This window comes from Macaca mulatta, chromosome 4 (genome assembly GCF_049350105.2).
Source record: "Macaca mulatta isolate MMU2019108-1 chromosome 4, T2T-MMU8v2.0, whole genome shotgun sequence".
Taxonomy (NCBI): domain Eukaryota; kingdom Metazoa; phylum Chordata; class Mammalia; order Primates; family Cercopithecidae; genus Macaca; species Macaca mulatta.
The window spans coordinates 139,506,415-139,521,829 of NC_133409.1; the positions used below are offsets into that span (position 1 = coordinate 139,506,415).

At 40.2% G+C, this 15,415-nt stretch overlaps 1 protein-coding gene across 12 annotated transcripts in view; it reads right to left on the reverse strand.

Annotated features, from left to right (window-relative positions):
• UBR2 (ubiquitin protein ligase E3 component n-recognin 2) overlaps positions 1-15,415 on the reverse strand; it is a 130,254-nt gene that overhangs the window by 57,961 nt on the left and 56,878 nt on the right. For 10 of the 12 annotated variants that reach the window (XR_013416375.1, XR_013416378.1, XR_013416377.1 and 7 more), the window contains exons 12-14: positions 3,365-3,528; positions 3,176-3,275; positions 217-345 (exon numbers count right to left, since the gene is read on the reverse strand). Coding sequence is in view for 4 of the 12 variants with exons in the window: in XM_015136358.3 (XP_014991844.3) it covers positions 217-345; positions 3,176-3,275; positions 3,365-3,528 (393 nt within the window). In the remaining 8 variants the exon portion in view is untranslated. Of the gene's footprint in view, positions 1-216; positions 346-3,175; positions 3,276-3,364; positions 3,529-3,690; positions 3,838-15,415 lie in introns of all 12 variants that reach the window. The other 2 variants (XR_013416380.1, XR_013416379.1) reach the window with 1 other exon arrangement.

Here is a 15,415-nt window from a genome sequence, read left to right on the forward strand (position 1 = left end):
AATTTGGATTATTTCCTTCTCTATTTTTCAAGTTTTTCCTAAGGTTGTAGAATTTTAAAATTTTACTGAGTTTATAGGTGAAGAAGGAAAATACGCTGTTTAATGAACTAAGTATCACCACTATTTTCTCCAGGTCTCCCCAAAATTTACTTAGGATTCTGCTTATTCCTCCCTCTTCCACTTTCCTCCTATCTCCCGCACCTAGAAGAAACTCACATCTGAAGCACACCAGTCCTGCATCATTGAAATGACATGTGTTAATTTCATTTGTAGTGTGAAGGCTGCTTCCCACTCTGGTTCCATTTCAATATGTTGTCCTACTTGACGTGTAATTGGATCCATTCCCTTAAAGGAAGTGAAAAAAACTATATATGAATGAAAATTATAGTTGTTCTTTCATATGGAAACCTAAGAAGTAATGTAGAAGAAATATATATTGATTATAAAAACATAGAAGATACAAGTTTTAACAGGAAACTTCAAGTACTATGAAAAGTAATAGCTTTTAAAATTATGTGTTTATATAACATTCTCTAAAATATAAATTTAAAAATCCCAATAAATGCATTATTTCAGAGGTATCTTCCAAGATCTGTTTTTTAGGCAATAAAATACTTCAATATTTCACTGCAATAATCCTTCCTTTTTAGCTCTATTGTCTACAGAAAAAATTGTTAAAAGAAATGTGACAAGCTTTTAAAATGTTATTGAATTTATAACTGTATTTTTAATATATTAAAGTTTAAATATTATGTCCTAATATGCAATTAAGTTTTCATAGAGCCTGAAAGAAGGCAAAACAATAAATACCTTTTAATTAAAATTACTGTTCAGAAACTAGCCTAACTATTCTAGTATGTCAGAACTTATTAAATAATAGAGAATACAGAATACTTCAAGTATCAAAAATGACCAAAGTAGCTACTGTTTTTATAGATACATGAAAAACATAGTAGTATTATAATAAATTAAACACCCATGAACTACCATCCAACCTAGGAACTAGAATGGTAAGTCAGGCCAGACATGGTGGCCCAGGCCTGTAATCCCAGCACTTTGGGAGGCCGAGGCGGGTGGATCACTTGAGGTCAGGAATTCAAGACCAGCCTGGCCAACATGGCGAAACCCTGTCTCTACTAACAATACAAAATTAGCCGGGTGTGGTGGCATGCACCTGTAATCCCAGCTATTCAGGAGGCTGAGGCAGAAGAATCACGAGGCAGATGTTGCAGTGAGCCAAGATCCCACCACTGCACTCCCGCCTGGGCGATAGAGCAAGACTACACCTCCAAAATAAATAAAAAAATAAATAAAAATAAATTCAAATAAATAAAAGTAAAAATGATAAGTCAACTTTGGTCATTCCTTTTCTTAAGAAAGCCAGGTGGCTACTAAAGAAATCATAATAGTACTTGCTCAGATTTTTAGAGACGTCACCTATCTTCTTACAGTTATAACTGGTTAAATATACCTGTTCGTTTCTACTTCTAGATTCTGTTTTGTATATAGGGATGTTTCCTAAAAAGAGAATTAAACAGGGGAAAAAGGTCTACACTGTATTATATAAATATCACATGAAGGAGAGAAAAAGAAACATGGAAACATTAAAAAGCAAAACCAAAAATGACTACAGTTTCTCAAATAACCTGACTATACTTCCAAGAAAGCATATTAAAAAAATAAACTTGTAACCTCTAAAGAAAGAACATTAGTGGAAACTAAAGAAATACAAAAGTAGCTGGCGCAGTGGCTCATGCCTGTAATCCCAGCACATTGGGAGGCTGAGGCAGGCGGACCATTTGAGGTCAGGAGTTTGAGATCAGCCTGGACAACAGGGTGAAACCTCGTCTCTACTAAAAATACAAAAATAGCCGGGCATGGTGGCAGGTGCCTGTAATCCCAGCTACTCAGAAAGCTGAGGTCAGAGAATCACTTGAACCCAGGAGGCGGAGGTTGCAGTGAGTCAAGATTGTGCCATTGTACTCCAGCCTGGGCAACAGAGAAACTCTGTATCAAAAAACAAAACAAAACAAAAAAACTCCCAAAATTGGCCAGGTGCGGTGGCTCATGCCTGTAATCCTAGCACTTTGAGAGGTTGAGGTGGGTGGATCACTTGAGGTCAGGAGTTCGAGACCAGCCTGGACAACTTGATGAAACCCCGTCTCTATTAAAAATACAAAAAATTGGCCGGGCGCGGTGGCTCATGCCTGTAATCCCAGCACTTTGGGAGGCCAAGGCGGGTGGATCACGAGGTCAGGAGATCGAGACCATCATGGCTAACACGGTGAAACTCTGTCTCTACTAAAAATTAAAAAAAAAAAATTAGCCGGGCATGGTGGCGGGCGTCTGTGGTCCCAGCTACTCGGGAGGCTGAGGCAGGAGAATGGCATGAACCGGGGAGGCGGAGTTTGCAGTAAGCCGAGATTGAGCAACTGCACTCCAGCCTGGGTGACAGAGCGAGACTCCGTCAAAAAAAAAAAAAAAAAAAAAAGGAGTCTCAAAACAAACAAACAAACAAAAAAACGAATAAATTAGCTGGTGTGGTGGTGTATACCTGTAATCTCAGCTAATTCAAGAAGCTGAGGCAGGATATTCACTTCAACTCTGGAGGTGGAGATTGCAGTGAGCTGAGGTTGTGCCACTGCACTCCAGTCTGGGTGACAGAGTGAGACTCCATCTCATAAACAAAACAAAACAGAACAACCAACACAGAAAAAACCCAAGAGCAGTAGATGCCAGAATCTTTGCTGGGATCTCCTTTGCTCTATACCTTTCTAAGAATCCCCAATTAAAGAGGAGCTTCCTGGTCCAAACTGCAGCCATCCAAATTGATCTTTTGGAAATGTGCAAAAAATGAAAAGATGCGCAGACAGAAAGCTGTTCATTTCAATGAACAACAACAACAACAAAAACAATGAAGCCGGGCCTGGGCCTGGGCCTGTGCCTGCGCCTCTAGTCCCAAGCAACTCAGGAGGCCGAGGCAGGAGAACTGCCAGAGCCCAGGAGTTCAAAGGTATAGTACACTCTGGTTGTGTCTATGACTAGCCACTATACTCCACCCTGGGCAACACAGGGAGATCCCCATCTTGTAAAAAAATAAAAATAAAAATAAAACAAAAAGAGAAAAAGAAAAAAAAAAAAAAGGAAAAAGAAAAGTGTAATAGTTTTTACATACCTGCATACATTTGAGTAATTCCAAAAAGGCATCAAACCCTTCTAGGAACTTCTGCCTCAGCTCATCTGACCATTCAGTTGGTTTGCTAATTAACACATACCTGAACAAGATAAAAGTGACAGTGGCAATTAACATAAACATCGACTTTCTATAAATTGCAACTGGTTTAATAATTAAACGAAAACTTACTTGAGATCTAAAATAAGGCTCTGTACTCTCCTAAATTTGAAGGCTTGTAAAGCAGTGTATCGTTCAAACTGAAATCTGCCATGGGCATCTCGATGTCTCAAATGATCCATAAAAGTCTTAATGATAATGCTCATCAAGTTTTCTTCTGTGATGAGCATTCGAGCCTAAAAACAAAGTTTATCAGAGTGCATGGTAATCAAAAACTAGGTACTAAGAAAACTAAAAAAAGTCACCAACATTGTTTAGCTCCGTCAGTTTAAACCTTTTTTAACACAACTATATATCACAAATGCATTACTGTGTATTTCTAAATAACAATTACTTACTCCAATTGCCACGTGTATGAAGCAACAATTATACCAGATGCCAGAAAGATGTTAGAAGACAGTTCCAAGGCTCATTATTCAAAGATAATTCAGGGTGGGGGCTCTGAATCAGGCTGCAAATTGTCCTTAACTGAGACATTTAGACACCTATAATGGTATGGTATAATTATTCTAGGATCCAGAGGTTTATGCATAGATTCTCTAGAACTCAGTATGAAACAATATTTTCTCTTAATTTCCTTAGTTGAGATTTATTTTTTGTGTCTTTGTGTGTGTGTGTGTGTGTGTATATTTTATTTTGAATAAGAAAATATATGTAAATGATACTAAATGCAACAGGGAAAAGTAAGTCAGTAAGTCTCCTAGCTCCTGAGGTCTTTTTTCTAAAGGCAAACCTGTTAATAGTAGCTCCTTGCATATTCTTGAAGAGATGGCATGGGTATATGTATTTTATGTATATATAATTGCAGAGCTTGTGTTTTTATATATGTATAAAATTATAGAGTATATACTATATAACACACACATAAATAAAATGCATAAATTACATAAAGTGTATATTAAGTATACACAGGTATATATAATTATATCTATCTCTTTCCCACAAAGGATAGCATATTATACTGTTTTGTACATTTTTTACCTACAAATTACATACATTGTTCACACAAATGTCCGTCATTCTTTTTAACCAGGTCTACTTTTGTATCAGATTTAATTTAGCCAGGCTTTTACTGGTCAGACATTTGGGTTGTTTCTAGTTTTATGCTATTAAAAAAGATGTTGCACCAAATATCCACTGTGTATAGTTGTAGGAATATTTATAGAATAATTTCCTACAAGTGGAAGTAATCGGTTAAGGAGTATGCACATAATAAATTTTAATGATATCACCATTGTTCCCACAAAAAGGCTTAACAATTTCTATTTCTACCTACAATGTGGGCCATGCCCTTTCATAACCTCCATAACACAATATAACTTCAAACATTTTGCTCTTTGCCATTTTGATGGTGTTAATCTGCCCTAGTAGAGTCAGAAAGTCTAATGCTACTTTGAATACTTAATTTTTTACTCTGATACAAAAGATCATGGATCCTCCCCCTGACATTTTCCAGCCTCAATAGCTAATCTCCCCTAGGATTCTAGAGTGTTACTGATACTGGGTGACAACTTAAACAGGTCTCACATAAGTCAAGATCAGGTAATTAGCAACAGAAAAAGTTTCATCAAAAAGTAGAATAAGGCCAGGTGCTGTAGCTAACGTCTGTAACATCAGCACTTTGGGAGGCTGAGTCAGGCAGATTATTTGAGCCCAGGAGTTCGAGACCAGCCTGGGCAACACAGTGAAACTCTGTCTCCATAAAAAATAAAACAATTAGCTGGGTGTGGTGGCATGTACCTGTATTCCCAGCTACCCAGGAGGCTGAGGTGGGAAAATCACCGGCGCCTGGGAGGTCAAGGCTGCAGTGAGCCATGATCACGCCACTTCAGCCTGCATGACAGAGTGAGACCCTGTCTCAAAAACAAAAAACAAAAAAATCCCAAATAAGTAGGAACAAAAATGCAGAAGACAGAAGTCTAAGAATATACTAAAACTGTATTCTAATATAGATGTTAAATTCTAAAGTCAGCAGATAAGTAGAAAATCTATACAGTTAAATATACCTTTGAAAACTTCAGGACTTAAAGCAGGCAGTAAAAGGAAGTTTGGTGGAGAGACAACTTAATATTGTTAGAATGTAAACCCCCACCAATCAAGGCACTCGTTAGCATTTTTAGTTTCAGGTGAATGTTAACAGAGATGGTTCACATACTGCACTTTCGGATTGGATTTTAATTCTTTATGGGGTGTCGAAAAAAAAAAAAGGCTGGGTGCAGTGCTTTATGCCTGTTATCCCAGCAAGCGAGGCCGAGGTGGGTGGATCACCTAAGGTCAGGAGTTCGAGACCAGCTTGGCCAACATGGTGAAACCCTGTCTCTACTAAAAAACACAAAGATTAGCTGGGCATGGTGGTGGGCTCCTGCAATCCCAGCTACTCGGGAGGTTGAGGCAGAACTGCTTGAACCCAGGAGGCAGAGATTGCAGTGAGCCAAGATCATGCCATTGTACTCCAGCCTGGGTGACAGAGCAAGACTCTCTCAGTTAAAATAATGATAATAATAAAATAATAATAGGGTGGTTCATTACTACGACGACGACGACTACTACTACTACTAGTACTACTACTACTACTAGGGTGGTTCATTACTAATGTCCCATTAAAACAAGGAAGTAGCTGGCCACAGTGGCTCATGTCTATAGTTCCAGCTACTTGTGAGGTTGAGGTTGAGGACTGCTTGAGCTCAGGATTTCGAGGCCAGCCTGGGCAACAAGCAAGGCCTTGACTCTTAAAAACAAACAAAAACCCAAAAAACCAAACCAAAACAAAAACCAGCGGAGTTATTCAGGCATTTCTACTTCTAAAAGATAACAAAAGAAGCACATTTTTCAAAGTTACAAAAAGAAAAGAAAAATAAAAGACCTTAGGTTCTCAGCTTTATCACCTTATGCTAAGAAATTTTTGCTAACCTTTCAAAGTAATTTTCAACATTAAATACCAAACATTATTTGGTATTTATTCTTGGTATATATTTCTTGTACTTAACACCCTAAAACATTATTATTATTATTTTTTGAGACACAGTTTTGCTTTGTCACCTAGGCTGGAGTGCAGTGGCATAATTTTGGCTCACTGCAACCTCCTCCTCCAGGGTTCAAGTGATCTCCCACCTCAGTCTCCTAAGTAGCTAGGATTACAGGTGTGTGCCACCACGCCTGGCTAATTTTTAATATATATTTAGTAGAGACAGGGTTTCACCAAGTTGTCTAGGCTGCTCTTGAAGTCTTGACCTCAAGTGATCCGCCTGCCTTGGCCTCCGAAAGTGCTGGAATTACAGGTGTGTGCCACCACGCCTGGCCTTTCCTAATGTTTATGCCTACAATTCACTTTGCTTTAAAAAGCATTACCACTATCAGTCAGGCACAGTGGCTCATGCTTGTAATCTGAGCACTTTGGGAGGCTGAGGTGGGTGGATCACCTGAGGTCAGGAGTTCCAGACTAGCCTGACCAACGTCGCGAAATCCCCTCTCTACTAAAAATAAAAAAATTAGCCAGGTGTGGTGGTGGGCACCTATAATCCCAGCTACTCGGGAAGCTGAGGCTGGAGAATTGCTTGAATCCAGGAGGCGGAGGTTGCAGTGAGCCGAGATCGTGCCACTGCACTCCAGCCTGGGTGACAAGAGTGAAATTCTATCTCAAAACAAAAACAAAAACAAAAACAAAAACAAAATTACGACTTACTTATAGCTTTTATTCATTTTATATGATTCATATTCAATTTTGTATTGCAAGGCTCATGACCCATTTAACAACATATTCAAAATGGGCTAAATTCTCCCATAAGACTCTGAAAAACACAACTGAATAATAATCATCATCTATGCCTATACTTTTAAACTAAACATGCCATAGCATACAGGGATAATGCGGATTGAACACATATTTAATAAATGAGAATAACTATGATACTCTTATCACTTGAATTATAAGCACTGTTTTCTTTTCTTTTTTTTTTTTGAGTCGGAGTCTCACTCTTGTCACTCAGACTAGAGTGCAGTGGCATGATCTTGGCTCACTGCAACCTCCACCTCATGGGTTCAAGCAATTCTCCTGTCTCAGCCACCCACGTAGCTAGGATTACCAGCATCTGCCACCATGCCCAGCTCATTTTTTGTATTTTTAGAAGAGACGAGGTTTCACCATGTTGGCCAGGTTGGTCTCAAACTCCTGACCTCAAGCGATCCTCCCACTTTTGCCTCCCAAAGTCCTGGGATTACAGGCATGAGCCACTGTGCCCAGCCAGTACTAAGTCTTGACCAAACTAAAAATGAAGACTGTGTTAATTGTAAGGTAATTGTGATTCAAAAGATACCGCTGCTATAAAACATTCCACTAATATCTAGGGCAAATTATTTTTAACCAGGAGTGTGCATAATAATTATTAAGAGTTTTTTTTTTTTTAAAGAACTATAAGAGTACTCTTCTGCTTTCAGTCATGATGCAGTAGCTTGAGGCTGACCAACATTTCCACCAAGAACAACTAGAAAAGCTTAATAAAAGTAAAAAAAAAGTTTGAGATCACTAGAGAGCTGCTGAGACAAGGACTCCAGGAGAGAAAACCAGGGAGAAAGGGAACTGTACAAGGAGGCGAGCCAGCATTCTGCAGCTGCTTTTCCCTCAGCATTTGTCTATTCTGGGAGTGGGGTAAGAGGGGATTAAAGATCCCAAGAAAAAACCAAAACTACCTTTGCAAAAACTGTAACAGTGAGAAAATTATGACAATTAAAGAGATCTGACCTAACTGACTTCATCTTGCCTTTAATCTCCAGAACGGCCCTTACTCATTCCTGGGTGCAGCTCAGACTAACTTTGGGAGGAATGTGGTTTACAGTTTAACTTTAAAACAAAGACTTTAAAACAAAGGCTGGGTGTGGTGACTCATGCCTGTAATGCTAGTACTTTGGGAGGATGGGGTGGGAGGATCATTTGAGCCCAGGAGTTCAAGACCAGCCCAGGTAACATAGCAAGACATTGTCTCTACTAAAAATAAAAGATAAAAAACTTAGCCAGGTGTGGTGGCGCACACTTGTAGTCCCAGATACTCAGGAGGCTGAGGCAGGAGGTTGGCTCACACTTGGGCGGTCGAGGCTGCAGTGGGCCACGATTGCACCACCGCACTCTAGTCTGGGCAACAGAGTGAGACCCTGACTCAAAAAACAAAACAAACCAAAAAAAAAAAAAAAAAAACAAAGATGGTAATGGCCTCTCCCTGAAACAAACTCCCTCTTTGCTTGGGAACCAGACTGTGATTATAAAACCAACAAGTTAGCCACTAGATTAGAAAGTATGGCTCAGAAGTCATGCAGCCAGAGGCCACAAAATCACTAACCTCCCCCACTTGCTCCTACAGACAACATAACTATTATAAAACCTAAGATTGGTGTTTGAGGTATTTTTCAGGCCCTGCATTCTGAAGGACCTGCTGGAGACACCCAGACTGGTAAACTGGCTTATCTGGTCTTACGGCCCCCACCTAGGAACTGACTCAGCACAAGTGGACAGTTTCAACTCCCTGTGATTCCACCCTGGACCCAATCAATCAGCATCCCGGATTTCCTAGCCCCGCTGCCCAACAAACCATCTTTAAAAAAAAACCTAGGCTCTAAATTGTTGGAGTGGCTGATTTGAGTAATAATAAAGCTTTAGGCTCCCACTTAGCCAGCTCTCTGTATACTAAACTTTCTCTCATCTTGATGAGGGATGCAATTCCCTCATCTTGATAAATCGGCTCTCTCTGGGCAGCGAGCAAGATAACCCATTGTGTGGTTACAAAACCTGTACAGAACTGTTATTCTTAGGGAGAAAAACTTGCTAAGTCTATAGCCATCCCAGGGTATTAGAGAGGCCAGAATCCCAGTAAGAAAAAGAGCATGGGGAACTGAGTTCAACGTTCTTCTAGTTTTTCCCTAAAGTCATTTACAAAATTCTGAAGTTACATAAGGAAGCAAGATTAGTGTTCAAGTTCCTATAGAGTGAAAGAACTCGAATTCTAGGGAAGAACTCCAGGCTCTCAATTGAGAACCCTTAGGGAGTTATGTGTCAGGGGTGGGGATGAAGTACAGGTAAGACTGAGTCTTGTCAAAACAACCTGGAGACATTTAAATCCTTGACTGGACTAAAGTGATCCACCTCACTCTATCTGCTGAAGAGAACTCGAATATTGTGGGCAGCAAGCCACCCAGGTGCTGAGGCAAGAGACTGAGGGCATGAGCTGTTCCAGTATAATAAAATATATAAAATAAGAATAGTTATACTAGATATAGATCATAGATACGATTATATATGAATATTGTTAATCATTAGTTTGTAGCAATTACTCTTTATTCCAGTATTGTAATAATCCTTGCTCTACAACTATAACCTAGGGAAAACCAGGCCATACAGAGGTAGGAGCTGAAGGGACATAGTGAGAAGTGACCAGAAGACAAGAGTGCGAGCCTTCTGTTATGCCCAGACAGGGCCACCAGAGGGTTCCCTGGTCTAGCGGTAACGCCAGCGTCTGGGAAGACGCCCGTTGCCAAGCAGACCATGGTCTAGCGGTAGTGTCAGTGTCAAGGAAAAACACCCGCTACTTAGCAGACCGGGAAAGGGAGTCTCCCTTTCCACGGGGGAGTTTAGAGAAGACTCTACTCCTCCACCTCTTGTGGAGTTATCGGGAGGCCTAACCGTCTCCCTGTGATGCTGTGCTTCAGTGGTCACACTCCTAGTCCGCCTTCGTGTTCCATGCTGTATACCTGGCTCTGCCTTTTAGATAACAGTAGCAAAATTAGTGAAAGTACTAGAAGTCTCTGATGTGCAGAAATAATGGTGTAAGCGGTCTCTCTCTCTCCCTCTCTCTCTGCCTCAGCTGCCAAACAGGGAAGGGCCCCTGTCCAGTGGACACGTGACCCACATGACCTTACCTATCACTGGAGATGACTCACACTCCTTACCCTGCCCCTTTTGCCTTGCATCCAATAAATAACAGCGCAGCCAGGCATTCGGGGTCACAACCGGTCTCTGCGTCTTGGTGGTAGTGGTCCCCCGGGCCCAGCTGTCTTTTCTTTTATCTCTGTCTTGTGTCTTTATTTCTACAATCTCTCGTCTCCGCACACAGAGACGACCCACCAACCTGTGGGGCTGATCCCTACAGAATATGCCACCCATAGGATTATTTTGAGCAAAGGCAACTGATGATAGGAGACACAAGAAAAGCTGTAAAAACAGAGCATACATTTCCCTTCTGTAAAGTGTCCTCTCACTTTCCAGGAAGGCAAGGGGCATCCTTTATTACCTAAGTTCATCTGAACTTGCAAAACAAACCTTTCTAAACGACCCTCATTTGCCACATAACAAGATGGTGAGATGCAGTTAAAATTATGCTTACATGGAAACTTAAGCTTTAAATCATCCGAAAAGAAGAAAGGTTCAAAGTAAATGATCTAATAATCTATAAAGAAATTACATTGGCGGTCACGAAAGGAAAGAAACTACATAAGAATGGCAAAATAAATCTAAAGAAAATATGAAAAGGGAAAGAATATAATAAAACAAAGCAAATGTATAAAAGGGGAAAAATAAATCAATGCAACTAAAGGTTGCTTCTTTGAAAAAACTAATAAGCATATACATCTCTAGGCCGGGCATGGTGGCTTACGCCTGTAATCCAGCACTTTGGGAGGCTGAGGTAGGCAGATCACATGAGGCCAGGAGTTCGACACCAGCCTGGTCAAGATGGCAAAACTCCATCTCTACTAAAAATACAAAAATTAGCCCAAGGTGGTGGTGCATGCCTGTAGTCCCAGCTACTTGGGAGGCTGAGGCACCAGAACGGCTTGAACCTGGGAGGTAGAGATTGCAGTGAGCTGAAATCATGCCACTGCACTCCAGCTTGGGTGACAAAGTGAGACCCTGTCTCAAAAAAAACAGTATACATCTCTAGAAAGACTGGTAAGAAAAACAGAAAAATTTAAATTTAAAAAAGGATTACAAAAAATATTACAAGACCTATAGATCTGAAATGTATTAAATGGAAAATAAGATAAATATTAGGTGTCATTTAAATCAATATAAATGGAAATTTAAATGAAATTAGCAAATTCCCAAGAAAAAAAGTATGTTATTAGAAGACAAACAAGAAATAGAAAATCTGAATAGTCCTATCAAAATTTTTAACTGGCTATAAAATCATTTCCAGAAAGATATCTTGAGGCCTAAATGGTTACACTGGAGAATTCTTCTAAATATTTAAGTGAGTAAAGTGCCTTTGCAAAATTATGACAGTAAGAGAAATCTGATATAGTTGACTCCATCATGCTTCTAACCTTCAAGCTGTCCTTGGTCATTCTGGGGTGTAGGCCAAACTGACTTTGGGAGAAATTTAATTTGTAGTTTAACCTTAAAGCAAGGAAGATAATAGCCCTTTCCAAAAGGAAACTGCCTTTATAAAACTAATGAAAGTCTACAAGGTTAAGATGATGAAAGGGGCCTGAATTATGCTAAAATGTAAGTTAAATGATAACCAGCAATCACAAGATTTATAACTTCCACAATTACTCCTATAGATAACAACACTATTGTAGAATCTAAGAGTGACCTTTTGGAGATGCCTTTTCAGACTTTTGCATTACTTGTGATCCATGATTCAACCAGTCCTTTGACCCTCAGCCACAAGTGGACTCAGCACATACCCTAATGATGCCCTCCTCAACCAATCAGCATCACCTACTCCCTAGTTTTCTGCTCACCAAATTATACTTGAAAACCCCTAACCTCCAAGCCTTCAGGGGGAGATTTTGAGTAAAAACTCTGTCTCCCAAGTGGTGTGGCCAGCCTCGTGTCAATTAAACTCTCTCTGTATAGCAATGCTGTGGTCTCAGTGAATTGATTTTATCTGTACAGTGGGCAGGAAGAATCTGTTGGGCAATTACAAAAGCAATAAGGAATAAGCGGTTCACACCTGTAATCCCAACACTTTGGGAGGCCAAGGTGGAAGGATCACTTGAGGTCAGGAGTTCAAGACTAGCCTGGGCAACAAAGCAACACCCACCCCCAACTCAACAAACACTAAAAAAAAAATTAGCCAGGTGTGGTAGTGCATGCCTGTAGTCCCAGCTACTTGGGAGGCTGAGGTGGATCACTTGCACACCGGAGGTCGAGGCTGCAGTGAGCTGAGATTGCACCACTGCACTCCAGCCTGTGTGCTAGAGCGAGACTTGGTCTCAAAAAACAAAACAAAACAACAACAACAACAACAACAAAAGCAATACCTATCTTACATAAAATTTTCCAGAAAACAGAATATATTTGCCAATTTAATTAATGAGTCCTCTTTAATCTTACTACCAAAACCCCAAAAGGCTGTAACAAGGAAAGAAAATTATCACTTAATCTCTCTCACAAATAAGGGTGCACAAATAGAATCAAGCAATATAGAAAAAGGATAACAAACCACAACCAAGTTTGGTTTATTTCCTTAACACAAAAGTAATAAAACATTTGAAAAAAATTAGATAATCTTATTAACAGACAAAAGAGAAAAAAAACCACTTGATCATATCATCCAATGCCGCTCCTGAATTCATGAAAATTAAACACATATTCGTGATTTAACACAAACAAAAACCGGCCGGGTGCAGTGGCTCACGCCTGTAATCCCAGCACTTTGGGAGGCCAAGGTGAGTGGATCACGAGGTCAGGAGTCTGACCTGATCACGAGGTCACCAGCCTGACCAACATGGTGAAACCCCGTCTCTAATAAAAATATAAAAATTAGCTAGGCGTGGTGGTGCGCACCTGTAATCCCAGCTACTCAGGAGGCTGAGGCAGGAGAATCGCTTGAACCCGGAAGGCGGAGGTTGTAGAGAGCTGAGATCACACCACCGCACTCCAGCCTGTGCGACAGAGGGAGGCTCCGTCTCAAAAAAAACCAAAAACCAAAAACCAAACAAAAACCAAGCTGGGCTCAGGGGCACATGCCTGTAGTCCCAGGTACTTGGGAGACTGAGGCGGGAGGATTGCTTGAGACCAGGAATTTGAGGGCAGTCTGGGCAATATGACAAGGCTCCCTCTTTTAAACAACACTACCACCTTAGAGCAAACTAGGAATAGAGAAAATTTCTCTAATCTGATAAAAGAGTATCTACAAACAATCAAACAAAAACCAAGCAAACAAAACTCCAAAGCAAAACATCATACTTTATGGTAAAATAGTAAGTTTTCCCCGAGATCAGATACGAGACAAAGATTTCTGCTTTTATCTACCACTTGTATTTAACACTATAGTTGAGGTCCCAGCCAGTATAATAAAGAAAATGAAGTAAAATATATAAATATTGGAAATAAGAACTAAAATTGCCATTATTCATGGATGACAGGTGATATGATTATGTACACAGAAAAATCCAAAAGAATATACAAACTGGCTAGGCACAGTGGCTCATGCCTGTAATCCTAGCACTTTGGGAGGCTGAGGCGGGTGGATCACCTGAGGTCAGGAGTTCGAGACCAGCCTGACCAACATGTCAAAACCCCGTCTCTACTAAAAATACAAAATTAGCCAGGTGTGGTGGCGCATGCCCTGTAATCCCAGTTACTCAGGAGGCTGAGGCAGGAGAATCGCTTGAACCTGGGAGGTGGAGGTTGCAGTGAGCTGAGATCGTACCATTGCACTCTAGCCTGGGCAACAACGACAAAACTCCATTTCAAAACGACAACAACAACAAAAAAGAATGGCCAAGGCACTCTGAGGAATAAAGCTGGAAGATTTAACTATCAGATACTGAGACTCACAAAACTACTATAATTAAGGCAGTGTAGCAGGGGCACAAAGATAGACAAGACAGACACACACATATAAAGGTCTTGATTTATGACAAAGGTGCTCCTGAAATGCAACAGGTGAAAAAATATCTTCAATAAACACTTCTAGGTTAACTGAATAACTATGTAGGGGGAAAAAAATCAAGACCTTACTTCATACAATACACAAAAATGAATTATAGATGGATTGGGAATTTAAATGGGAAAGGCAAGCCTTTAGAAAACATGGGAGAATATCTTTGTGACCCTGGGATACACAAAGATTGTTTAAACATATACAAAAAGTATGGCCAGGTGTGGTGGATCACCTGAGGTCAGGAGTTTGAGACCAGTCTGGCCAACATAGTGAAACCCCATCTCTACTAAAAATACACACAAAAAAATTAGCCGGCTATGGTCACACATGACTGTAGTCCCAGCTACTCAGGAGGTCAAGGCAGGAGAATCGCTTGAACCCAGGAGGTGGAGGCTGCAGTGAGCGGAGATCGCACCACTGCACCACAGCCTGGGTGACAGAGCAAGACTCTGTCTCAAAAAAAAAAAAAAAAAAAAGACAAAATTAGTACATGTTATAATTATGAATTCTGGCTCATTAAGAGACACCTGGCTGGGCGCAGTGGCTCATGCCTGTAATCCTAGCACTTTGAGAGGCTGAGGCAGGTGGATCACTTGAGGCTAGGAGTTCGAGACTAGCCTGGCCAACATAGTGAAATCCCATTTCTACAATAATTACAAAAACTTAGCTGGGTACGCATGTAGTCTCAGCTATTCGGGAGGCTGAGGTTGCACCGAGCTGAAATCATGCCACTGCACTCCAGCCTGGGGGACAGAGTGAGATTCTGTCTTAAAAAAATAATAATAAATAAATTAAATAAATAAATAAAAGGAGACACTTAATATTCAGGAAGTAAACAAGACAAGACACAGAGTGGAAACAGTATATGTAGTATATATACCCAACAAAGAGTATGGATGCAGAATCTATGAAAAACTCTGACAAATCAGTAAGAAAAAGGCAGACAACTCAATAGATAATCAAAGGACAACTTTAACAAAGATTCACAAAGGAGTATATCCAAATGCCAATAAACATATAAAAAGGAATTCAGCTTCATCATCATCAGAAGAATGCAAATTAAAATCATGAGAAATCACTATGTCCCACTAGAATAGATAAAATCTTAAAAGACTGGTAAAACCAAGTGTTGGTGAGGATGTGGAGCAACTATCACTTTCATATGTTATTAACAGAAGTATGAATT